The sequence below is a fragment of the Pyrus communis genome, chromosome 4 (assembly GCF_041283825.1).
Source record: "Pyrus communis isolate YQ-2024b chromosome 4, ASM4128382v1, whole genome shotgun sequence".
NCBI classification, from domain to species: Eukaryota; Viridiplantae; Streptophyta; class Magnoliopsida; order Rosales; family Rosaceae; genus Pyrus; species Pyrus communis.
Window position 1 is genome coordinate 21873556 of NC_142568.1, and position 27679 is coordinate 21901234.

Here is a 27679-nt window from a genome sequence, read left to right on the forward strand (position 1 = left end):
TGATTCTAGAATGGCTAAAGTGTTTTATGATGAACGAAATATTTACCAATTATGTTTGACAGAAAAAACTTTGTATTTATACATACGAACCAATTCTCGTCAATTAAATCCAGAAGTTTTACATAAACGGCAAGCAAAACTTACAGTGGTAAGATGCACAAGTAACCATTAAAATTTACAAAATCAGAAACTAAAATCTGAAGAACTTGCATCGAAGTAAGCTTGATTCAGTATGTGAGACAAAGCTAGCTCAACCTGGAAGCCTGCTCGAGAAAAAGGACTAGTTACAAATTGCAACCGCGCGGATCCTGCATTGCAACGGAACTGAATTTCTGATATGATGAAACTTCCTTCTGATACATGGAGAAATTGAAACTGGTAAAAGAGTGGTGCATCTGATCCAGTACGTGCTGCCAGTAAACTGGAAACCGACCCGATTCCAGCTTGGATCGCTGGCACTCCATTCCATCTGTATGAGCTGCAACTGTTTGCCTCATGAACCAACTATGAAGCATCAGCAAAGCGTACCAATCACTGCCATTCCTATCATGGAACATGGATCTATCTTTCAATAACGCGTCTGCTGTTTCTAAATTCTTCAGGGCCCCTGTCCTTGTCCCTCCCATATTCATTAACCCTTCCACGCTGCTGCTTTCCAAATCCTTCTCTCCTAGGTCCCTTAAATTTATGTACATTGTCCCCTCTGTTACTCATTCTTTGCCCATCAAAATCATTCCCTCGAAATCCTTTGTTATTACTGCAAGATCCTCGTGCTGATCTATCAAAATCATCATTGAACGAGTTCCTCCCACGACCATTTCCAAATCCTGCTCTTTTAGGACTGTTGAAACTCCGAGTATCATTACCTCTGTTACTCATTCTCATCCCAGCAAAATCATTCCCTCGAAACCCTCTATTATTACCACGAGACCCTCGTGTTGCTCCATCAAAATCATCGTTGAAAGAGTTTCTCCTACCACCCTTCATTCCATTGGATTCAAATTGTGTCTCTCTGGTAAAGTTAGGGCCGCCACGGCCTTTGATATTGTTTTCTTTATTCCTTCTTGGCCTATTTTTATGAGATTGAAAACCATTGTCTGATTCTGAACCAGAAAGTGAATCATCTTCCATATCGAAATTTCCTCTCCTCTCAAAACCTTTTCTCTTAGAATCCAAATTATTTGATTTACCTCGCCTGGCACCAAATTTTTGATCTAGATCATCATCCGACATCCCAAGCTCATCATCAGAACCGAAGCTTAATCTCTTGGATGGACCAGGTGTAGTTCTACCCCTACCTCTTGATCTAGAATCGGCAACATGACTAGATTTCCAGTTGGGATGGACTGAAAGCTCTTTGTCAAAATCTACATCAAGTTCATCATCATCCGAGACAGAATGCAGCCCTTTGACGTGTAGGCTTAGATGGCTTATTGTATGAAGACGACTTTGTTCTTCGACGACCTTGTAAGCTATTGTCAGAGTTTTCAATGTCTTCTGATTCGGACCCTTCAAACTCAGAAAAATCAATTGAAGCATCCTGTGCTGAAGTTTTATTTTGAGTGTCTAACTCGTAATTGTCAATATCATCATCGAAATCATCAAACCCTCTCCCTGGCCTAATAGTATCAGCTTCGGAGTATTCTTCATTGTTGCCCCTTGGTACTCTGCTATCTTTACTCAAATTGTATTCACGGTGTCCAAAATCTTGTCCTTGAGCCTGGTTACCAAGAGAATTTTCATCCCTCACTGAAGAATCTGCATACTCAAAAGCAGCAACATCTGCTCCATCTGACTCATTGTCATCAAAATTAAAATTCCAGGCATTAGCGTCCCCATGAAGAACAGCTGTCTTCTCCATTCTTGTCCTAGGGCCACGCTGCACTTCTTGCAATTTGTTCTCCAGGTATTCATCCGGTGGTCGCTTACAATCACAATGAAACCATGCCATATTTCTCCTATAATTTTAAGAAATTGCACCTGCCATATAACAAGACATAAGGAAATCAATAATCTCATAAACTAAAACTAAAATAATTATGTATTTGAGGATGAGAAATAAAAGATCACGGGAAAGCCAAGAGCCGAAAAATGCCAGGTTTCAAAAAGATCACAGCCGAGTAATTAATTAAGATCAATTCAAATCTATTAAGAGCACTGCACATAAAATTTTAATAGTACTAGAATGATGTCTTACCCAGGGCACTCCCATTCTCCTGGAAGCAGTTGTCTCTTTGGACGTTTGGCATCACATTGGAGGCAGATGTTGTTCTTGGCAAAATTCATGAAATCGCACCTGATACCAACATTCAAGATCATGAGCATTGTAGAAATCACAACTTTCATTACAAATTTCCGAGAGCATATTAGCTAATTCAATTCAACCATGCTTCTTAACAAAAAAATTATCAATCAGCTAAGTTAATGGAAAGCCATTTATGGGATATAAACAACATAACTATTAACTATTCCTCAAAGAAAGTCCCATTATTCTGGTCCAAGGAACTTCTAATGATGCCTAAAAGCTTGGTATGTAAAATATTAGACCTGGCAGAGAAATTTTCCCCAAGGAAAGTGTCATATAAAACGTACATGTATTTTCCAAAAAACCACCACCAAAGTATTAATTGTACAAAACAAATAAATTTGGCCACGATCCAGAAGAATAAAACTAAAAATTAGAAGAAACATACTTCGAGCATAGCCAGTCCCCTTTTTTCATCTCAATGTCATCCTGTAGAACTCGTCTTCTTGGAGGGGGAGGAGGCTGCTTTACTTTTGGTGGTGGCTTTTTGATTACCGGAGGTGGAAGATTAGGATCTATTGGAACTGCACTCAGCTTGACAACATGATGAAGCAACTTACGGACCACAGTCTTGACAGATTTTTGTTTCAGAAGTGACTTATTGACCAATGATCCATTAACAGGATCAAATCCATAAGTCAATAAAATACGCATTATATCAATAGTTCGTGCCTCGTCCTCTTTGTTAGTAATCATATATGCTATTTCACAAGAATTCCTTAAACTGCAGGAACTGCAAACCTGGCATATGAATGAATACTCATTAGTTGAAAATGATAATTAAGCAATCATATCTATGTGACCAATAAATATGAGGGTGAGGCCAAATAAAATACCTTTCTGATGTTACATTTTCCAATAAAGGGCATGGCACAATATCAACAAGTACGACGAGAAATTCTCAAACGATCTCTCATTACTTAATAGTCAATGGAAAATCATTTGTAATATGCTAATAGCAACCAACCTATTTATTTACTCAGATCTCAAATGGTAAAGCCATGCTTATGACATAAGAGGTTAGCCTCCAGAGTCAGAGCTACGCAAATGATCTCAGCAGTTAGATGTAAGTTTTATAAGCTTGCAATACAAGGAATTATTTTAAGTAATACTTACATCTCCTTCATCAAGATGGGTATGCTTCCTTAATAGTTTTGATGAGAAAACCACCTTCTTGTCCGTACTCAGGCATCCAAAACCCACCAAAACTTGAATATCCTGTCTCGACAAGGACCTGAAATTACTCTACTGTCTCAGAACTTCTCAACCATACTTGCATTAAATGCACCATACGAAAACCAACACATGCTTAAGCAATAGCTACTTATACAGAAGAGAGCAAATTGAGCACTTATAGGATCATCCATCAATTAATCGAAAAGAAACAGACTTTTAATCATAACACTACTCCATTCACCCAAATTGTGCACTTTTATAAGCTTGCAGTCATGATTTGTTTTGCATACAACCAACTAAAACACCATTTTCTTTAGCATTACCTTATGATATCAAATCGGTCCTTCCCGAAATTAAGACATGCTGTGTGGACAGCCTTGAAATCCTTGAAATCAAAACCTCGGGCATCTTCCTCCGCTGGAAAAACAGCTTCAGAGGGATCAAAGCCGATATCTTGGACCACTCTGTCCTCGTCCACGCTCCTGTGATCAAAGTAGTTCTGCTGCACCAGCCTCTCCATCAGTTCTATCCACTCCGGCCACGGGTGCACCACCTCCACCTCCTGCTTAGCCACCACCGGCTTCTCCACCCTCTCCCACCCGGTCAAAACCGATACAGAATCGACCAAATGAGCATCATATCCACTCTGATTGCCAACTCCCATCCCTAATTCCGGGTCAATTTGGGACTTTTTCGATTCACGCCAAGGTATGATTTTCTGGAGGGTATGATCCTTCTCGGAGCGTTCTTTCTCGATGGCGTCGATTTGGTCGAAGACGAAGCTCAGGCGAGCGGAGAGGGAGGAGGGTTTTGGGTCCGCGGAGGAGATTGGGTTGGGGAGGTGGAGAAGGGTTTAAGGAGAGAGAGGAGAACCGGAGGGGGTTTTGGGTTTTGGGAACAGCGAGATAGGCGTTTGAGGAGGAGCAGGGAGTATGGAGTCTGTGCCATTCTGAGAGAGAGAGAGAGAGAGAGAGAGAGAGAGAGAGAGAGAGAGAGAGTGCTCAAATCCTTAAACCCTCCATGGATAACGAGAGGGAGGGAGGGCAAGGAGAGGACGGAAGGTAAGGTTAAACCCTACAATGGGCTGTATTTTTGGACAACCTACAGTGGGCTTTTTTTCGAATAATAAAATTACTGATTTGGGCTTGATTTGTAATTAAGGTTAAAACTTGTATTTCGAGATTTGACAAGACGTTCAAAATATTAAATTTTTTGGATAAATTACATAAAACTACCTCAACTATTGGTGTCACAATACTTTCATACCTTATCTTTTAAAATTGACAATGTCATACTTCGTCTTTAGAATTTGGCCCAATGCTATACCTTCCGTTAGTCTGGCCGTTAATTTGTTAGTTAAGTGCTGAAGTGGCTTGATCCAGACCCCACTTTCTATTAAAATAATTAAAAAAATATTAAAAAAAAATCATTTAATATTTTTTAAATATTAAAATAATAAAGAAAAGTAAAAAAAAAAACAAAACAAAACCTTTCATCCCTTTCCCCCTTCCATCCCTCCCTCCCCATCTACCTGCTGCAACCCAGAAAAAAAGAAGAGAAAAAAAAAAAAACAAAACAAAACTTCATCCCTTCCCCCCCCCCGGCCCGCATCCTTCTCTCTTCTCCCCCATCCCCCCCCCAACACCTGAGCCCCTACCTGCAACCCAAAAAATAAAAAAATAAAAAATCCTAGTTCGTCTTCCCTTTGCATCCACCCTTCGCACCCACCCCCTGCGGAATCGGCTTGGCGAATGGGATCTAGGGTTTTTTTTTTCTTCTTCTTCTTCTTCCTCCTTCTTCCTCTTCTTTCTGGGTTGCAGGGGGTTGGATTTGTTTTTGTGTGTGTGTGTGTGTGTGTGGGGGGGGGGGGGGGACGAACTGGGTTTCTTCCTCTCCTCCTTCCTTCTTCTTCTCCCTCCTTCTCCTTCTTCTTCTTCTTCTTCTTCTTCCCCCGGCGGGGGGGGAGGGGGTGGGGTTGGGGGCTGATGGGTTTTCAAATTATTATTTTTTTGGTTGAAGATTAAGTAGGGAAGAAGACGAAGATGGGGAGAGAGAGAAGGGGGAGGTGGGGTGGAAGGGACGAAAGGTTTTGTTTTTTGTTTTTTAACTTTTCTTTATTATTTTAATATCTAAAAAATATTAAATGATTTTTTTTTTGATATTTTTTTAATTTTTTAATAGAAAGTGGGGTCTGGATCAAGCCACGTCAGCATTTAACTGAAAAATTAACGCCAAGTAACGGAAGGTATAACATGACACAAATTCGTAAGATGAGGTATGACATTGTCAATTTTAAAAGATGAGGTATGAAAGTGTCGTGACACCAATAGTTGAGGTAATTTTTTGTCTTTTACCCAAACTATTAAAATAGTGCACTTGGATTTGTCTTCAATACTTTGCACCTAGTGTTCTAAAAATCGGCCTAGACGCCGTCTAGGCACTAAGCGGTGAAGGCCCACTCCGATTTTTGGTAAATCGTTTCAAAAAATCAATCTGGAGCTAGGCGGTCCTAGGCGGCTCCTAGGAGGAGGGCTAGGAGGCACCTAGGCCATTTTTTAAAATATTTATTTATTTATTTTTTATTAATTGTGTACTTTTTTCATTTTTGGTTTCATGGTGGTATACTTATGGAAATGATGTACCTAATTTGTAAATGATGGATTTACTACAAGTTCATCCAATAGTGAAACGAATTTGAGCACTTTTGAGGGGATACATACAAGGAAAAGGAATAAACTAGTTGCAACAAGGTTAAATAATTTAGTCTATGTCCAATTCAATGCAAGGATTATAAACAAGAAGAATTTAGTCTATCATCAAAATCCTCCTCATTATGATTATATGCTTACTGTTTTTTAAATATTAAATTTTTTGGATGTATATAATTTGTGTATTCTTCTACTTCTATTTTTGCATTTTATCATTCTTTTATTATTCATACAAGTATATTTTTTTTTTGTGTAAATATGCACTTATTTACAAGATATATAATAAATTTATATAAATCTGCTTAGGCCCCTACCCGTCGCCCGACTAGCGCCTAATGATTTTTAGAACCTTGTTCGAACCTGGTGTTTGATTAGCGGTAGCTAAAGTTTAATATCCCGGGATAAGATTGGGATATTATTAAAATTAATATTTGATTAGATATTTGATTATAGTCATTTCACTAGATATTCACGTTCGTAAATAGGCAAAAGATAAATAGAATGAATGAGATATAGCAAAAGACGCGAAGACAGAGTAGAGTGGAGGTGGAGGAAAGTGTTTTCACGTGTTCAAAAAGGTTTTCGTCGAAAGAAAGTAAAATTCAGAAATTGTTTTATGATTAATTCTATTGATTTCAGTTATATTAAGTGATTTTCATACATCATTTTTACATTTTCACATAATTCTCTTTCTTTTTAATCATTGAACTGAATAAGTTGAACAAAATAACGATAATTAAACAAAAGTGTATAAAAAATGTGTATGTTTATCATTTAACTTTTCGTCCAATAACAAACCCCAAAGACAAGCATTGCCAAGTGCTTATGGTAATAATTGTATATTACCCCGGATATGCAATGGATCACAAGGATCGTTTTATAATTGAAACTTAAACATCGAAGACGAGTTAAATGACTTAGAATTTCCTTAATTTTTTCATTCACAGATTCTTTCCAGCAGACAAACCCTAGCATGTAGCAAGCAAAAGAAAGATAGCAAATGAATTCTGTGATGATTCGTGCATGCATGCGTCCAAAATCCGACGCATGAAACTAACTGCGTTGCCTTGCTCCAAAAGATTTGTATGTAAAACAAGAAGAAAATTTTTATTATCCCGGGAACATGCCTGTTGTATTAAGTATTACAATACAAGTAATTAGATACTTAAAAATAAAATTCAACTACTTATATTCTAACACTTAATATACCGAACCGTATTTCTACTGTATTTAAAATTTCTTGAAAACAAAAAAGGTTGCCATACGTAGGCCCTGGAGTCATGCACGTGTCAAGCCATGCAATCCTCCAAGTCGGAATTAGATCCTCTCCGGATCTCCTCATTGGGGATCCGGGGGATCAATGAATAATAACCTTTCATCAAAGATCGTGCGGCCAATTGAATGTTTTTTGGTCCTCGTGGTGAGAGGGTAATTGGAAGATAGCCCCCGTGGTGAAAAAATTCGGATTTAAACCCTCATGGTGAACTCCGTTAGGATTTAAGCCCAAAATTAACATTTATGTGAACTCTCCATTAACCCAAAATTAACAATCCCACCCTTCCCCCAAAGATTTCATTGGATTTTAAAACCACGAAGTTTGCTGTGTTCAATCTCAATGTGTCCTGCATTTTTCTCCTTGTTTCGTACTTGAATAGCTGCAACCTCAATCTTTTGATCAGAAAAGCAAAAGAAGAAAGAAAAATTGTGTGAGCGTTGAGATAGAGAGTGCTATCAAAGCAGCAATATTCTTACCATCAAACAAATGGCACCAAAAAAATCCAAATCCATCTCCCATCCAAAAGAGAAACCCATTTTCATGTTTCTTCAATCTCCATAGACGCATCCAAAGAAACCCATTTCCCTGTAAATGAATACCACTACGTATTTTGGATTTTTGTCGCCATTTTCTCCTCCAATTGTTTATAATTGTAATATTCATTTTCATTTTACTTTTTGCGAGCAGAAAATCACAATCCTTTTGTAATCTATTGAAGGATCTTCTTTGAAATCATTTTTTCTCAAATGAGCATATTTAGGGAATTCACTGATTAATGGACAAAAGATCTTTGAATGGAATCGAAGCATGGATCAACGAATTCATAGTCTTGGATGAATGAGTTTTTTTCTCTTTTGGTTATGAAGGTTGAATGGGTTAACAGATAGATGAGGAAGATGTTAATTTTGAGCTTAAATCCTAACGAAATTCACCACGAGGGCTATCTTCCGATTACTCTCTCACTACGGGAACCATTAATCCAATTTAACCTTTTTATATTTTCAAAAGTAAAACAATCTTGTTTTACGTGAAAAATATAAAAAAGAAAAAAATTGTAGCTGCACGATCTTTAATGAACGTTTATTATTCATTAATTCCTGGGATTCCTAATGAGCGGATCCGGAGAGGATCTAATTATCGTTTGGTATGCAGACGGGACGGGACGGAACGGAATGAGACGGAACGGAACGGAGCGGGAGAAAAGATGCCCTCGGATGGAAACAAGGAGGAAGAAGAAGGAGACGGAGAGATTATAATTTTGTGTTCCACGGATGTGGAACGAGTCGTTCCAGGGGGTGAGGTGGAACAAAAATTCACCCAAAACTCGTCCCGTGGAACGAGGACCAAACGTGGGATGGAACGTCTTGTCCCACTCTGTTCCGTCCCATCCCACGTACCAAACGATACCTAAGTCTTCCTTGCTGCTGGGACCTTTGGATGCATTGGCCAGTGTGACACTGATACACGTTGGATTGGTCACGTCCATTGTTAATTCATACAATGTCAATTTTGCATGGGTATTTTTCGCATAATATCTGTCCCGGCAACAAGCCCCTCCCCCTCTTATTAATAACCACCCAAGAAGCTTTCTTACGACTAATGCGCCAAGTTGATGACATTATTCGTTTATTATGCGCTAAGTTGATGGCAATATTCTTTGAATAAACGAACTTAGAAAGTGATTCACCTGTCTAAAAAAACGCTTAATAGACATGTTAACGGCATCACACATTAAATAAACATTAGTCATGTATTTAAAAAGTGATTCACTTGTCTAACTTATAGCATAGTAAATTAGTGACAAGGGAACAACTCTCTCTCTCTCTCTCTCTCTCTCTCTCTATTTTTGGTTTTTTCTAAAAGATATTTGAAGTATACCAAATTTGGCTTATGATTTGATTGTGAAACACTGTAATTTTACTAATGCTAGACTAGAAGCAAACTAATTTTTCCACCATGAATCCATCCATGATCCACGAAGAACTGTTAGGCATTGGATTGCCATGTACGTGCCGCATATTTACTTGGAATAATGACTACAGCTTTCTGCAACACACCCACCACCCTGTTGGCAATTTAAATTTTAAGAGTGGAGATGCTATATATATTTTCCATAACAACCTCTTCGAAATCATCAAACAGCAAAGACCCATCCACTATTGAATTAAGATCTGGGACAGTTTGAATTAGAACTATTAGAAAATGGATGAGTGCAAGTGACGAACGGAACAAAGAATTCAGTCACTTATATTTGTTTTGAAAATAAGTCACAAACGTATGCAATATTCTATAATTCACTGTCACGAACACGAAGTGATGAAGTGAAAATGACACTATGGAATATGGATGATGTTGCTCTCGAGGATTGGAAAAAAGGATGTGCTATCCACACACCTTATTTTACTTTTCACACATCCCTTGATAATTTATGTCCATTGATCTTTTTCAATTCATCTGATCCGACGGCCAAAAATTAAAAAAAAATGTGTGAGAAGTAAAATGAAGTGTGTGAATATTACATCCTTTGGAAAAACTGAGGCGCATGCAGCAGGATCGTATTCGATTTCTTGCTTTTGATTGAGTTGCCTCAGGTCTTAATAATTATTTTTTTGTTTTCTCTAAGCATGTATAAAATCATTACAGTAATAAATTGAAAATCTAATCACGAGCTGGTGATCTAGTGGTAAAGAGCGGATTGCGAGGTTTTATTCAAATTAAAAACTAGAGGTCTTGGGTTTGAAACCCACTATTAGTGTGGAAGCCAGACTTGTGGCCAGTGGAGGCTGAAATGCCTCTATGAATCTTCCTGCTTTTAGAATAAGTAGATAATCAAGATTTGCCACTAGTTGTCATCATTAAAAAAAAAAATAATAATAAAAAAAATAAATCGAAAATCTAATTTAAAATTCCCAGGCCATTCCTTTTGTAATGATTTTGTTGCGGGTATGATGGGTTTAGGGTTTATTATTAGCACGAAAAATATGCATACATCTGTACCATAAACTCTAAACTCTAGGGTATATTATTAGCACGAAAAATATGCATACATATGTACCATAAACTCTAAACTCTAAACCTTGCCCGCACAGTGAGCATTTTGGTTTATTTGAATTTTTCATTGAATCTTTCCATCTAGGCGCGGCTTTGTCTATTTTTTGATCATCTCATTAAACTTTCGTTCACAATATTGTTTCATTAAATTTATGTTAATCTAATCCTTATTGAAACGACATTATACTTATTATTATATCATTTGAAACGATATTGTGCATTTGCAATTATCACACAACCTAAGGCTCCTCGTAACTCACATAGAGCTTAGCCATGATCTCATGATCTATAAGTGATTCCATACTATAATATTAGAAAAATGATTTTTCCACACCATTTTTAACCTATGCATCATTATTTAATTTTAGCAAGTGAATTTTGATTTATTCAATTTAATTACTACGTAAAGAAAAGTGTGTGAAAAGTTGGAATACGTGTGCGTGTCAAAGTCCCTCACCCACTGTTATTCCTAGCAGTAACCAAAGAGGCAAGTTACTGGCATATTTTTTTACCTCTGCGTATATTGATGATACCTAGGTAATCAGAGTGCATATCTTGACCGTCCAATACGATTAGTATAAAGTTGTTCAAATCCAACGGTTGGGATGATGATATGCATGCAGACGAGTACTGATGTAGAACTGTTCCTGGCATTAACTGTTTGGTTCATTGGTTGTCTTTTGCTTTCAGCCGAATAAGTTCTCTGCGTCTTGGCTCTAGGCATGCGTCAAATCTTTGCAGTACGGTTACGATCTCCTCCAAAGATTTCATGCAACTAAAGAAAGCTTTACTGTTCTTCGTGTACCAAGAGAGAAAGAAAGTATTTGATAGCTCTATTTTTATTTATTTTTCATTGACATGACCGATGGAATGGTCACTCATAAATAAAGATTGCTCGTACGTTCACGAAAATGGGAAGTTCGCGAGAAATCTAACCTACGATGATGTAAAGGAGAATGATTCTTTCCTCTTTAAATTTCGCATTCCTTTCAGCTCTTATTTGAATGGTATTTTGGCTTCTATATAGAAGTAGAAGGACGAAAATGAGAAAGGAGAAGAGAGGAGGAAAAAGGATTTGAGGAGAAAAAAATCTTATTCCGGGTTTAAAACCAATCTATGAATATATGATTCCTACATATAACTATTAATTGTTGGACTAGAATCCTTAAATGACAAGGATTAGCTTTATTATTATTATTATTATATTTTAATTATATTAGGATTATTTCCACATCAGAGGGTTATTAAATCCTATATATACGGTAATCTTTACCCACAATTAGTAACGAGTTAATAATCTACACTAATCATGTTTTCCATAAAGCTGGTCATCTGTACGGTGTCCTATTAACCCGTTTTCTATGAATCTGGTCTTATATACACGCATCGATGTTACAATGATCTTATACCTATTAATTTTATTTTTTTATGATTTATAAGTATTTGTAAGTATGTAGTCCATACTCATACATGTTAAGCTTAAAAATTCACTCTACGTGACGGGACTTGTTGAGAGTTAAAAAACTCCTCAAGTTAAGACTTAAGAGGTAGGTTGAAAGTATGAAAATTTACCACATAAGGAGACATGTTAAGAATATGCATCTTACGTCGAAAAAACCGTATATATACTTATAAATAATTAGAATACTCTTCCATATTACGTACTAACTAATTTACGATGGGACCTCACTTTCTTAGCATTAATCTGACTTAGATGCGTACAACGTGTGTCCTTGCTCTACTACGTGTCCTCACTATGTTATAACTAATGTATCATAATTTAAATTTGCCCTACTTAATGATCCTCTACTTAAACATGTGCTCTACTATATAAGGAAGCAAGAAGGGGAAGGATTGAAGCAGCCCTTCACGGAAGGTAGAGCTAGATACTGATGGAGGACGGAGCTCCTTTTAGTCCAATTCAGAGGGCTGAGGAGTGGCAAGAGCTGCCATCTCATGCATTTGGCTACCCCCTTAACATATTATTTTTCCAACCCTAGCCCGCTGCACGAATGTTAAGGGTTTGGCCTGGTGCATGGCGTGGGAGCAACTCCTTCCGTTCGCTTTGCCCACCCATTGGACTGAAGGGAGCTCCCCACCAGCGTCGGTTTCATCTCATCACATTTAATTTCATGAATTTCTTTTCTATGTCGTTTTATGTTGATTTTTGTTCATAGTCTAAAACTTCTATCTGTTGCTTTGTCACCCGACGATTCATCTCACAAACCGGAACTCATGTGCTTAAATCGTCATGTATCTTATCTACGAAAATTTTATGGTTGGATATCGAATTTTTAACCATTAGTTCTTCGTCATTATAACTTTAATCTGTTGTTAGTTTGATCCTTTCCTTTGTAATTGTACTTATAGCTGCAACTTGACTTGTGTGCGAATAGGGGTGCTAGTAAGGAGAAATTGCCACATGAGTAGTTCTTTGGTTCAAACACTGATGGCACGAACCTCAGCTTTCGTTGATGTATGCGGTAGTTCAATCATCTATGCTCCCCGAGTTATCGTTGTATACTTACACTCCCTTTATTTTCCTTTACTTACATTTTTGCTGTTTTTGTTATTAAAACGGTGCAGGTACCGATGGCATAGTGGATGCCCTGTATGCGAAGAGTTATTTAGTACGTTGTTGTAGGTTTCACCCGTATTTTGTATTTACGGGATGGTAATATTATGGATTGTGTAAAGTATTTATGAATGCGGTTTCTTTGAATCTAGTGACTCTTTCTATTTACGAATGAGGAGAGGTGATTCGAACTTAACGAATGGAATGAACGCTCCCTTTTGCAGTTGAATCTATCGTTTTTTCTTCTTGTTTATGAATGGGGAGAGGCGATTCAATCTTTATACCTCCCCTAATATTGGAAAAGAAGTATTACTGGACTAACAACTATTTGGTAGAAATAAAATACTCTTAATCACGGGAATTACAAGCTCTTTTCAATCGAATCTCGAGCTCCATTGCACCGTATTTTACCAACCATGGTCGGCGATCATCTGAATTGCAGTTCAGTCGGGTGCGTAGTGTTTCAACCAAAATATGCAAATGGACTCAACTAACAACTCAACGTTTTTGCATGAGTAGAACCTGGGGACAATCGTCTGCGTATTAGTTTAAGTTAAGGAAATTAATTAGAACAGTCATTGGATTTGGTTGGAGTACTTTAAGGCCATCTCCAACCGAAGGCTGGTTAGATGGTTCGTTTTAACTCTCTGGTCTTCAAAAAAATTAATATTTTAATGAACAGTACATGATCATATTTGCCTTCATCTCCAACCGAGGGCCATATGGCTCGTTTTAGCTCTGTCACAAAAAAAAGGTCTCCAACCAAGGACCAAACATAATTTATTATTTAAAAACTACAACTTAAATTCAAATCCAACGGCTAAGTGACGTTAGCTAGTCGTTGGATTTGATTTTTTTTTTCTATAAATAGGGTGGATATTGAGCTATAATTCACACAAATTTGAATTCAATCTATTTGAATTCAATCTCTTTCAATTCAAGTTTGCAATGAATTTCAACTTTGGATCCTCTTCGGATTCCAATTGGGAGTCCTCATCCAATTCCAAATTGGAAGAAAAATGGGTGCAAATGAGACGAAAAGATGAGGAGTCTGATGAAGAAGCTGAAGTAAGGCGCACCAAACAAAATAGAGCAGCAGCCATGGCTGCGACCATGGTGTGTCAGCCAACTGAGGAACAACCTCAATAGGGTGGCTCTATTGCTGGTCGTTCTTACAAACCACGAAACTAAGCGATGACGCATGTCAATCCGATGAACAACTACTTCAACCCCAACTCGGTGTACACAAAAGAGGATTTCAGACGTCACTTTCGGATGAGGCGTCATGTCTTCGAGCGTTTACTTTGTGATGTCCAGCAGGTCAATCCATATTTTCGACAGAAGCGGGACAGAGCAGGTCGCCTTGGTTTCTCACCTCATCAGAAGGTTACTGTTGCACTCCGAATGATGGCCTATGGCTCCCCAGCTGATTTGATGGATGAAATCCATGGTATGTTTAAGTCTACATGCTTTGATACTCTTGAACAATTTTGTGACACAATTGTTCAAGTTTACAAAGACGAGTACCTCCACGAGCCAAATCAAGAAGATCTGGATCGGCTCCTTTGCAAAGCTGAAGGTCGTGGGTTTCCGAGCATGATAGGGTCATTAGACTGCATGTATTGGGATTGGAAGAACTATCCCACCGGATGGCAATGAGGCTTCTACAAAAGGTCGAGAAAGCCAACTGTTATGTTAAAGGCAGTTGCCTCGTATGACACATGGATCTGACATGCTTTCTTTGGAGTCCTTGGATCCCAAAATGACATTACAGTTCTTGGGCATTCAACCCTCTTCAATAGCCTGACAGAAGGTAAAGCACCTCAACTTGACTATTACATCAATGGCCGACAATACAATATGGGGTATTACTTGGCAGATGACATCTACCTAAAGTGGGCGACACTTGTCCAAGCAATTCCAAACCCTAGGAATGACGCCGAAAAATTGTTTACCTTACACCAAGAGGCATACCGGAAAGATGTTGAGAGAGCTTTCGATATTCTACAAGCACGGTGGAAGATTATCAACGAACCAGCAAGAGGGTGGAGTCAAGAAAATTTGGACTCCATCATAATGCCTTGCATCATATTACACAATATGATAGTGGAGGATGAACGAGATGAGTATATTAATGGAGAGTCCGATGACGACCAAGACAATCCAAATAGGTCAAGAATGGCTCGTGCAAAAGTATATGATGGGCCTAATTTGCCTTTCAATCTAAGAACCGGTAGTATCTTTATAAATGAGTACATAATGCTATAGAATGATACGTTCCCGTGCCACAAACAAGTACCTACAACAGGATCTTGTTGCATATCTTTGGGCCAAAAGTAGCATGAAGTAGGCGTTTAAGTTTTATGTTGTTAAATGTTTTTAAAAATGTTGTTTAAATTTCATGTTGTTAAATGTTTTTTTTTAATGTTGTTTAATGTTATTTAATGTTATTTAATGTTATTTAATATTGTTTAATGTTGTTTCATGTTACTTAATGTTAATGTAATGTTTAATGGTTTAGAAGTTATAGGGGAAAAAAAGAATTTTTACAATTTTTAAAACAAATTTTGTAAAAAAAAAAAAGAAAACTGTATAAAAAAATTAAAAATAACGGCTGGCTAATGTCAGCTAGCCGTTATTTTAAAAATTTGGCCTATCATTTCTGCCGGATATAACCGACAGGAATAAGTACAATGTTATCGGATATAACCGACAGGAATAATGAAAATTCTGGCCCAGCCCGGGGCTAGCTGAGTTAGGTCAGCCAATTAGCCCTTTGGCCCTTTTTTGTTCAGTGAGGCCCACGAGCCATTTGGCCTAGCCCTCGGTTAGAGACGATTTTCAGGCTATTTTCGGCCCTCTGACCCTTTGGACCGTTCGGTTAGAGATGGCCTAACTCCTTATAACTTTGGATTTTTGGATTGATTCCTCTCATCTAAAGGTCAAGTACCTCCAACATAGCCACTACAACCTTGACTCACTCAGACTCATAGATTTCACAAAGTTGTAGATGATTTATTAACACGACACGAAATTGCATGAATAAAAAGGCATCTAAAAGTTTCCTCTCCAAGAAACAAAAATGCATGTCACAATTGGACCTTGATTCTTAGCATTGGTCTTTTGCTAACTGAGCAATTACCCTCACCGTTTAATTCAAACGTTAACAGCCAGCTCAATGGACGGTATGGACACCATGGTAATTCCATCTGTCGAGAGTAACTCGGGGGTTGATGACACACAAACAGGGATGGCCTCGAAATAGATCTTTATTGGTATAGCCTCACCTGGCCACACAAGTTAAAATAGTTGTCCGAGTAGTGAACAGGAACGATTCGTGTGTCTTCTCTTTCCTTATGATCTTTCTTCACTCGATTCCTTCCTTATGATCTTTCTTCACTCGATGAACAGAAAAGTGAAGGAAGAAAGCAACTTGGCACCGTTGATTTAGCAACCCTCAAACCTGTTAATATGAAGAAATAGAAACCATAGTTATGAGAGAGAGTAACAGAGAATAGAGAGAGAAGTAAGAAGGTAAAAAAGCTTTCTGAATTGTTTACTTAATGTTGAGGTAATTACAAGAGTATGTATTTATGGTGAACTAGTCACTCTAACAGACTTCCTAACAAACAAACTAATCTAACAAACCACCTAATCTAATTACAAATGGCAAGATCTCTTCCATACAACATTATACTCTAACATCCCCTCTCAAACTCAAGACTGGGGCGCCCAATCATGAGGTTGAAGCAGTATCATTACAAATGTAGTATTTCATCAGGTTGTCAAAGAACATTAGTGTAGTATTCCCTGCAATTGGAGAGTGAGGTTGTTGGTGCCACCTCCCTTATCACAAATGCCCATATGGTAGCCCAATTGAATATCAAATATATCGCCACCATTGCATAAGCAAGACACATAATATCATCTGAATTCATATGCAGCAGTTTGAATATATTTCTCCCATATGGCCAAAAAACAAGTTGAACAAAAAATTCGAGAAAGAATCCTACATTATACTTTTCCTGCGACATGTCTGCAAGAACCTGTGCAAATTGATGTACCAAATGGAGCCTAGTAGAAGGGTGTAGTATAGATAGTCTTCACACTTCCAGTAATGGAGTTGAATCACAAGATGTTGGTAATTTAGCTGATTCACTAGTTTATAAACTTTCTGCACCAAAACTAGTTGCATGCTCCTCAGTTTTCATTGTGGAATTGACCATAACATAGTCCTGCTTGACGGAATCCATTGAATAAAAAACTCGAAGCTGATCTTGCAAGTTCGTCTCTCGAGTAATAGATGAGTTGGTAATTTGAGCAGAACAATGGGCAACAAGATGGTCCTTTTGTGAACAAATTTGACATGTAGTAATTTTAGGTGGTAGAGAATTATGATATGGAGATGGAGGGGAGCCAAGAATTCCAGGTGAAAAATGAGGAAAAGACTTGTAGGTTGCACCATTATCATAATGGAAACTCTTTTTACCACGATTCTTGAATCAAAATGTTTTGTACACACTATTATAACCATCAACAATTTTGCCATAGCTTGACTGACATGAACTAAACTTGTATTGAGCATGACAGTCTATTCAATGAAATGATCACAAAGTCCACTTGTGAATTTTGCAGGTAGTCCATTCAATGAAATGATCACAAAGTCTTCATCATCAAATGTGACATCACTGTGTAACTTGATTACACTACTTTCTGTACTTGGTAAGAAAAAGTGGTTTTGAAGACGAACCCACATCTCTCAAGAACTCTTGCTACCAATTACACAGGAAATAGCGGATGAAGAAAGAATTGTAGTAAGTAGCAACATCAAAGCATAATCATGCGATTTCCATGCTTTAAACTCATGTGATTCATGGCTAGCAGATGGCCCATTTGTGAGTACAGAATGTGCAGAGGTTGCTGCAGACCGAGGAGGACACAAATTTGATTCGTCAACGAATCCCATAATGCCATGGCCCTCAAGCATCAACTGCAACAGAAAGTGCCATTGAAGGTAGTTGGTCTCATCTAACTTGACAAAAATGAATGTAGAGACCGAAGAAATCAAGCTAATAATTGGTGATTGCAAGATTTGTAACTGATTTGCAGCGACCATGTTGAGAAATTGCAGAAAATTTAACCGAGGAAAAAGACCAAACACCTAGTGTGCCAATCTTTGTTGAATGTAGAATGCAGAAACGGGCAATCGGAGATGCCTAGAAAAACAGAGAAGACACAACCAATACCTTCTGGTCAGTCAGAAACTGAAACAAGATTCCTAAAAATTATGGGCATCGAGAAGAAAGAGATTTGCCGGAGCAGGAACACGTGAACAGTAGCAACAGTAGTCGGAACTTGGACACAGGGAGGTACGGGAAGAAACTTACAGCCCTCAAATAAATGCCAATTTGAGGAAATCATAAAGTAAAAATCCTAGAGAGATCGTAGATAGCGGAAACAAAGAACAAAAGATCGAAGAAATTTTACGGTTAAGCTTCTTTGGCTCTGATACCATGTTAATATGAAGAAATAGAAACCATAGTTATGAGAGAGAGTAGCAGAGAATAGAGAGAGAAGTAAGAAGGTAAAGGAGATTTATGAATTGTTTACTTAATGTTGAAGTAATTACAAGAGTATGTATTTATAGTGAACTAGTCACTCTAACAGACTTCCTAGCAAACTAACTAATCTAACATAACCACATAATCTAATTACAAATGGCAAGATCTCATCCGTACAACATTATACTCTAACAAAACCATCAGTCTCCTTTGAAGGTGTGTATATTTTCCGCAACCAACAAACTTCAACTTTTTTCTCTGCACCATGATGTGTAGATTCTGCCGAAACCAACTAACTTCAAGTACTACTCCTAATTCCCACCACAATTGTTTTTGTTTCTTTCCTCATTCCCCTCCAACATTGCTTCATTTTATAATTGGAACCGTCCATTCTAGGTAAATTCATTTGATTTAGAGACGTTTAAGAGTAAAGAATCAATCTTCGAATTTCATTTGAGACAAAGTTATGTCTTGTTCATAATATCCCGGTCCTTGCCAAATCTGAGCGTAAACTTTCAACAGAGAAATGAGCTTTGAGCATATGCAATCTAAAAATGAATACAAATTTATTCATTGGTAAAATGTTCAAAAAACTACATGATCAATTTCCAAATTTATTCTTACAAACAAAAAGAATTACATATAACACGAGTGAAATACAATGCAGACAAAGAAACAGAAATGATTTAGATGTTGATACTGGTGGGAACTCCCTTGTTAGTAAGTCCAGGCTCACTAGAAGGATACAGCAAAGTGTAAGGGATCTTGGCCGGTCCGAACCGGTTTTTCAATCTCTCATCCTTGTTCATCTTTTCAATTTTGGCCTCAATCGCTTCCAAATTCTTTTTAAAATCCTCAGAAGCCTGCAATATGTCTGCATCCGTTGTCCACTCCGCGGTGTCACGCTGTCCGAGATAGAGCTCATCAGTGGGGTGCCTTGACAAGATTTCTACCGTGGCCATTCCAAGAAGTGTCGGCAGCTGAGGTGCAAACGTTTTCAAGAATGCCTTGTCAGGGTTTGTCCTGAGCTCCTCATACTCTGGAGTGCCTTCATCAGGCATGAACCTCCGGCTTAGGGTTGGGCGGTTTGGGACGAATCCACCAATGGAGAACTGACCGTAGTTGATTGCTGCATGATGGGCCGAAGCAATATATATGATAGTTGTGCATGATTCTATCAGCTCATCACGAGTCTGCATTTTAGGCCACCAGGGTTCATCTTTCTTGTCGCCGTGGCCTACCTCGCGGAGTTCCTTCCACCAGGATTGGAGTTCCGAATCATTTTGAACCATTTGATCATTTTTGTAGTAGAAGGAGCAATAGTCTTTAACCCATGTTTTAATTGCAGACCATAATTCAAGTCCGTCTGCAGCATATGGATAGTCCTCTATCAGTAAACGCGCACCGTGTGACACGCTTGAATCTTCAACCGCCACTCCTCTGAACATAGAAAAAGGGAAGATGCTTTCAATTTACTATCGATTGTAGATGAAAAATGTACTTGAAAAATGATACTAACGCAAGATATTACCTTTTGATCAGATCCGCAGGGAGCGCTTGATCAGGAAAAGTCCAGTCCTTGTACATTGCTGATGACCATTCCATCGAAAACTTGGAAGCAAATATTATTTCTTCTATTACTCCACCTGCGTTTGTGAGAACCTGTCGTGCGGATGCGTTTGCATTCATCGTCCCACGAAAATGCGGATGCAGAAGTTTGTGAATCGGGTGAAGCACGCTCAATTGCCTATTTGCCGCTATCACAAATGGCTCAGTCACTGCATGAGCTCTCAACCTGCAACAAACAAGAACAGAAATATAAAATTTTATGAATTTATGTTGCTATGGCAAATGCTACCATTTGTTTTGCTGATATTTCTTTGACAGGGATATACCAGTGGCTGAAAAGCTGATGACAGCCGGAGTCATTTACAAGTGCATAACCTTTAGCAAGTTGCCAAATGGAACTCTCGACGCCTTGGCTAGACGGAGTATAGACTTTGCTAATGCAACCAAATTGATCTCCATCCGGATGTGGCAAGCTGAGTTCAATAGCTATTGGCTTTAAAGTACCATCATTGTTCAAGAAAAGGAGTGTTCTGCTTGCATAAGCTTTTGTGGAAGTTGTGTTTATCCGCCTCAGGTACGGCATCCATGCATCGTGGTGGTCTAATATGAATAGCTTGTTGCTCATGATTGCCTCATCTATGGTGAGTCCATTTAAGTTATGTTCTATGTGTTCTTTGGTTATTTGACTTGTTTGATCCCCATATGCTTCTCGGTCTAGCTCGCTAGACGGTGGAAATTCCTGTAGTTTATGCAGAAATTACAGCGATTAGGGTTGATCAATTGAGAAAATATCATTCAAATATAATAGATCTCGAAAGCTAAGATTACTTGGAGACGACTTATAGTGACAGGATTTACTCCAGCCAGTAGTTCTCTTGCAAATTCTTCGTCAGTTCTCCATGCCGACTTATCCTCTAGCAAAAATCAATTAAAATACCAGAATGAGTTAAAAAGAAAAGCAGTATATGAAATTGAAGGCACATATAACGTTATACTATATTACCTTTTATCACTTGAGGCACTGGAAATTTTAGGAACCTTTCGCCATCAGTTCGAAAAAGCTCCTTGAACATCTCCTCGGGTGTGCTATCACTAATGTGTTTTAGTATCCCATCAGGCAATTCTAATCCTCCTTCATAGAGTTTAAGTACTTCTTCCATGCTTTCGAACTCGTTTTTGTTACCAACGAGTAGATCTCTTATCTCAGGTTTAAGGACCTGAGGGATAGATTTCAGGACATAAGCAAGCAAGTCTGACATCTTTACAGGTCCAAATCGTTCGTCTCTTGGAACATATACATTTAAGATCTGGATAAGCTTCAGCCTGCTCTCGGTGTTAGGATCTATCAAGACAAAAAGTATAAACGTCTTAGAGACTTTTCTTTTTGAATAATACCGAGTTTGAGTAGTGATGGCACGGGAAATGAATTTTATTTACCGACCTGTTTTTGTTGCTGGTCTTCCTGTTCTTCCGCGGCGAGGATATGGGTACTCAATAGACCCTCCAAGAACTGGACGTGCATATTCGGGACCCTTATCTGGATTCCCCAAATCGTTGTAGTATGCATAGTCATAGACCCTGTCCCATTCCTGAAGCTCTCCTCTTTCTTCATCGTCTCCTCGCAGGTTTACTAGCTCTTCTTCTCTAAATTTCTGTAGTGGCTTTGGTGTATCACTTGAAAGATAAGTCTGCACAAACACATAAACAATCTGTTAATTACCGGGGGACTTACGCGCGACTGTAACAACCATGTTAGCGAAGAAAACAGTCCTTTTGTCCAAATATACGCATCAATCTATTGATTCGGTGGGGGACTTTTGCGCATTGAAATTACCATTTTAGTACCTTGTTAGAGAAAAAAACACGGTCTTTTTTGTACTTGTCAGCAGGATACACCCATGAGTTGCAAACAAAGTGGACTCGACCTTCGCCAGGAACATCTTCGAGTGTTAGAGTCTTCAAGTAGAACTCACTGTGATGCTCATTTCTAACTACGAAAGCTCCCGGGACGCCAATTTCCTTTTCCCAATCAAAAGTAACATCAAATGCAGCCTCCCCTGCTGTCAAGGGGGTGATTGTGGTCACCCAGTTCTCCAAGTATGCTGGCTTTCCAACTTTTCCTTTCAACTCATTTTCTACAAAAAGAACATAACAAATTCAAAAATCCAAAAAAATGTCAGATTATAAGTCCTCCAAATAGTGATTTTTTTGGAGTCTACGTTAAGTTGTTCCGTTTTCTCTTTGCGGTTTATTTCTTTCAATAAGAAGATTATGCGAGATTAGCTCTTTAGTAACAAAGCAGCATTGTCTAACAGATCTCATTCAACAATATTACTGTACTAGTGATTAACTTGGAACCATGAACTTCAAAGACAAAATACTATATATTCAGTTCTCACCAGGGTCACCATTAACCGAACTAATGAGCCTTAGAGAAACCGCTTTGCCTAACAGCTCGTCAACACGATCAAGAATCGAAGCTTTAAGGTCGTTCACATCGAGAACAACCTTCTTCATCAACACCACTCTCCCCTTGATCTTCTTGCCCTCATTTTTGGGTTGCGTATCAACGGTGGTATCCTGGGACGACGTGGGATACTTGGAATGCAGCATCTTTATCTTAATTGAAAACGGAAAATGTTAACAGAAGGAGAAAGGTTTGAAGATCTTTGAATTGTGATGGGAGAAACGTGTGTGGTATTTAAAGGTGAATGAGTTCAATAGTGTTCAATTTAATCCTGCCGTTATTTTTTACTTTTATAAAGACTTTGGTGCTACATGCCATGGCTGCATGTGAACTTGATGGTGTTCAATACGTAACCAACTTATCCAGCTACTTCGCCTTCAATGTCTAGAATTTGATTTAAGACCAAGTCATGATTTTGCATTGTTCATGATTCAATGAACTTCTAACCCTCTCTTTTGTTTGGCGTACCAACTTTGGCTAGAGTTGATGCGTTTCCTCTCTATGTGCACAGACACTTGGATCCCCCATGATTTATATTAGTTTAAAAAGTTATCCATATATTTGAATTTTGATGAAGTCATGATTTTGGATTGTTTACGTTTCAAAGAACTACTACTGCTCTCTTTGTTTTTGTTTTTGGGTGCAACAACTCCAAAATCTCTAAACCAAACCCAAAAAATAGAGACGTATTTTAGCAATATTAACATTCTTTAATATGATCGAGATTTTTTTCTTTCGAACCACTTTTATTGTCATTTTGCATTGTTTATAATTCGAAAAACTTCATCAATTGTTTAGAGAGACGTAAGCGGATCCACATTTACTAGAATGAATACACTTCGTCCCTATTCACCACACTCAAATCCCCTTGAGATTAGTTCACAATAAAATTATGTAACTTTAGCAACATTAGATTTTCTTATGGCACTTTTTTTCTCTCTTAGTAATTGTACAAATTCTCTGTTTTATGTCTTTTGTGTTTTATATTGGCCATGTGTGATTTGGCGATGGATGTTTCACTTTCAAGTACCTAATCAACCGTCGTCATCTTAACGTATTTTAGGCCGAAACCAACAAATATTAGACTGTTGAAAATAATAGTGGGTAATGAATGCCCACATAGAAACTAAAGACATTGGGTAGATTTTTAATGCCCATAAAAATTAATCTTGGCTTGGAAGATGAAGGAAGATCATATTGTCAAAGATGTGTGCTTGGAGTTGCTCTATACAGAGCAGAGAAAGAAAGAGAGAAGGAGAGGAGAGAATACATAAATTTATCTTCGTACTCCTATTATTCCAAATTATAATGAAAGCACCACTGCTACCCGGGGATGTACTCCAGTCACACTCACTGTAAAGGAACCTCGTATAATTTTGTGTCTTATTTTATTTATTCCACTGCACACACACCGTCGATTTTACAACACGTTATCAGCACAAAAAGCTCTCATGTCAGTGGAAAGCATAACGCCATAAATCCGGTGAAACACTATCTACCTCTCACCTCCGTCATCTAAAATCTCACAGAATAAAGGGTATGTCCATTTTTCGTCTCTCCCACTGCGCCAGAAGCGCTCCACCGAATTCCGGTGAGAATTGAAATTACGACCTGAATTCGTCATAAGATGAGAAAACTCGTACCTGACAACTGGTTTTCAGAGATCCAGAAGAATCTCATCAGACTTGGAAACCCAGGTCACGTTGTTTTTGACGGATCTTGAGAACTCCCATGAATACTTGGTTGTTTGAGATGGTGATGGCAAGAATGAATCCACACAGGCCTCCCTCTCTTGTGCCTCCGTCAACCCCACTGTCATCTATGTCTCTGTAGGGAGGTTCTTGCTTAACGATGCCATGTTCCCTGGGTCATGCAAGAACAACGCCAGTTTCTAGTAGCCTTTTGGATTGAATTGAATTTGGGCAACCTCCACAACTACACAGCTGGCCTTGCGTTTTGAGACTGGCAGAGACATAGAAGGAAGAAAAATAATAGAAAAAGGGGATTGATGAAATAGTAAGGCACATGTGAAGAAGAAAAAAAAAAAAAAATATATATATATATATATATATATATATATATATATATAAAGGGATTTGAATGGTGCACGACACCATTTGGTTAAAATAATATAAAGGTTTCTGTTGGTGCATGACACCATGTTGCAGAAATAAGAAAAGTAACAATAATAAGGTTTGAATAAGTGTTGACAAAAGAAATAAAACTAATAAATAAAAGGAGGTATGATACTTCTTGTTATTTATGTGAATTGATATTGGTTTAAAACCCTTTCACAAGTTATATTTACTTTAAAGCAATTTGTTTATCATGGACGATTTTACCGCCTACTGCTTTAAGTTTTGATTTATGTGAATGGTGCTGAATTAAAGCCTTTGTCACAAGCTTTATTTACTTAAATGCAATTTATTCATTATGGCTGAAATTACCGCCTATTGCTTTAATTTATTTAATGTACTTATCTTTTGTTACGATGAGTATATACATGACCTGAAATTCCTTGATCAGATTAGAACCTGTAGTTTCTTGATCCTTATCATATAAAAATGATTGGACCTGAAGTTCCATCATGCAAAAAGATCGGGCATGAAGTCCCTAGATCTACAAGATCAGGACATGAAGTTTCTTGATGAGTACCTTAAGTTTGAAGAGCCAAAGTGCTACAACTTAATTGCAATAAAAGCCATAAGAGTCTCAGTCTACAGACTATTAAATAAGGACCAGAAGTTCCTCATGTCCATACTCAAAATGGTTTAGCAGAAGTATTTATTAAGCGGATGAAATTGTTTACCCATGCTCTGCTGATGAAAATGAAATTGCCAATTTTCTACATGGGGATATGTCATTTTACATGATGCATTATTGATTTTTTTGAGACTTGTTGATAACCATCAATACTTCTCAGTGTAACTCGTGTTTGGGTACTAACCAAACATTACACATTTACGAGTTTTTGGTTGTGTTATCTATGTGCCTATTACACTGCCATAATATATTAAAATGAGGCATCAACACAAATTAAAAATTTATGTTGGATTTGATTCATCATCTATCATTCAATATTTAGAACCCTAACTGGGGATACGTTTACCGCGCGGCTTGTAGACTATGATTTTGATAAGACAGTTTTCCCGTTGTTAGGGGGGAGAAAATAACATCGTTCTAGAAGAATGTTGAGAAAATATCATTATAGAAGAATGATAGGAAAAAAAAAAAAAGCCGTTCCAGAAGAACGAAGAGAATTTGTCTTATTTTGATTCATGAAGCAATCAATATACAAACGAAGTAAGAATAATTGAATGATGCAACGATATGCAAATCAAATGCCAGATGTATTTAATGATGCAACGAAAGTGATACACATATGGGCATTTGTAATACAGTGAAATACACTCACATGATATGACACAAGGTTGGAAACGAGTTCATATAAATAGAGAATTATATACGAAGGGTTATGAGTCGCCCACATCATATCTCCATAAGTAAATCCCTCAAATAAACATGGAAGCAAATTGTTCTGTATAAATTCCAAAGGAAAATGTGTCATGAAGTGTAGAAAATCTCTGAAGGATTCAAATTGCTTGAAGTAAACCCTAGAAGGGTAAAGTATAAAATATGTACTCAATACCAATGGATGGTATAAATTGCCTTAGTGAGTACTTTCATTATGATATTATTGCAACATACTAAAATCTCTTGCAAGAGTTGATAATATTAAATTGGGACTCCTGAAGAGTCTAAAAAGATTATAAAGTGTTGAGAGAAATATTGTCTCGAACTGCAGAATCGAACAATATGTCAACATGAATCTTATCCATGATGTTTATGATATTAAAGAATCATATGGATTGAAGATTATGAGTTGAATACTCAAATGATTTAGACACTAAGAATGATCATTTATCTTCGCGAGGGTAAAGATAAATTGATATTTGGTTTAGAAATACTACATTTTAATGAAGTATATGCTTTATTGTATTTAGCACAATACACTGAATGAAATAAAGTTTATATATTAATATCTCCGAGAAATTACATACACATGAGTTAAAACAAACAAACAGAAGAGAACCTTTATAAAGGTTGCTCATGTGAAGCCTCAGTACTCGGGTGTATCCCAGAAGAGGGAGACACCAGAGATTGATTATTTGGAGTCTCAATACTTGGTGGAACTCCAGACAGCTGAGACAATGGATGTCTTTGGAATAAAGATTTGAATCCCTGATTGTCATTTTGAGTCCGACCTTTGGATTCCAGTAGCTGGTCAAGCTTTCTTTTCATGTTCGTAGAGTAATTATTTGCAAGCATGTGTAACACTCTATTCTCGTGTTTGAGCCCTCTAATATCTTGTTTAAGACTTGCAACCTCAGCCATTAATGATTCAACTTGGTGAGTTCGAGCAAGTAGGCGCTGGCCCATATTAGATACAGAGCTCGCACATTAAACACTGAGAGCCAATGAGTCTTGAACGGCCGCCTCATCAGACCGGTTTGAAAGGATTCTGTTATCCTTTGGAGTAAGAATATTCCTAGCTACCACCGTAGCGGTTATGTTATTCTTCATCACAAAGTCTCCAACCGTAAGATGACCATTAGAAGATGAGAAAGACGGGAGCCATATGTTATCTTGACGCTGCTCGTTTGTATCACTCATGAGACTCAAATCTAAGTAAATGTTAGATGGGCAAGCCATTTTTAGAAATGATGAAGGAAGTCTGATAAAATCTCAGAAGTGCAAGAAAGAGAATTTTCTGCAAGTAACAATTTTCTGAGTGTTTCTGAACAAAATTGATATCTCTATAAAAGGATAGGCAATAGGGCCACTTATTCAAAAATCGAAAAGACACTGATTTTCGAATTTCAAAAGCTGGATTTCCCTGCATGACGTCTGTTAACATTTCTCAGACGCAATCTCAGCTCTTGGATATCGTGTGCAACTTTATCAAAGATCTCTGATAAAGTTGAAAACGC

General features: G+C 37.8%; 2 protein-coding genes, 1 long non-coding RNA gene and 1 pseudogene across 6 annotated transcripts; 2 read left to right on the forward strand and 2 right to left on the reverse strand.

The window, feature by feature from the left end:
* Positions 1-420: 420 nt before the first annotated feature.
* On the reverse strand, positions 421-4513 carry LOC137722161 (uncharacterized; annotated as a pseudogene). Its single transcript, XR_015961850.1, has 5 exons — positions 3805-4513; positions 3422-3539; positions 2694-3046; positions 2198-2296; positions 421-1980 (listed from the first exon to the last, which is right to left on the reverse strand). The product of XR_015961850.1 is annotated as an uncharacterized LOC137722161 (transcript).
* Positions 4514-12390: 7877 nt separating this feature from the next.
* LOC148697630 (uncharacterized) lies at positions 12391-13238 on the forward strand. 3 transcript variants are annotated; one of them, XR_015961267.1, is made up of 3 exons: positions 12391-12794; positions 12887-12992; positions 13103-13238. It is a non-coding gene; the product is annotated as an uncharacterized LOC148697630 (long non-coding RNA). The 3 variants fall into 3 exon arrangements; XR_015961266.1 differs by having other exon boundaries at positions 12913-12992; XR_015961265.1 differs by having other exon boundaries at positions 12391-12992.
* Positions 13239-14285: 1047 nt separating this feature from the next.
* On the forward strand, positions 14286-14750 carry LOC148697631 (uncharacterized). Its single transcript, XM_088691967.1, has one exon. The coding sequence runs from the start codon at positions 14286-14288 to the stop codon at positions 14748-14750; it is 465 nt and encodes a 154-aa protein (XP_088548093.1).
* Positions 14751-19201: 4451 nt separating this feature from the next.
* On the reverse strand, positions 19202-23195 carry LOC137722943 (putative linoleate 9S-lipoxygenase 5). Its single transcript, XM_068462074.2, has 8 exons — positions 22621-23195; positions 22067-22356; positions 21663-21909; positions 21225-21563; positions 21050-21135; positions 20548-20960; positions 20184-20447; positions 19202-20092 (listed from the first exon to the last, which is right to left on the reverse strand). Exons 1-8 carry the CDS (start codon positions 22832-22834, stop codon positions 19339-19341), a joined length of 2607 nt encoding a protein of 868 aa, XP_068318175.2. The 5' UTR covers positions 22835-23195; the 3' UTR covers positions 19202-19338.
* Between the last annotated feature and the right edge of the window lie 4484 nt (positions 23196-27679).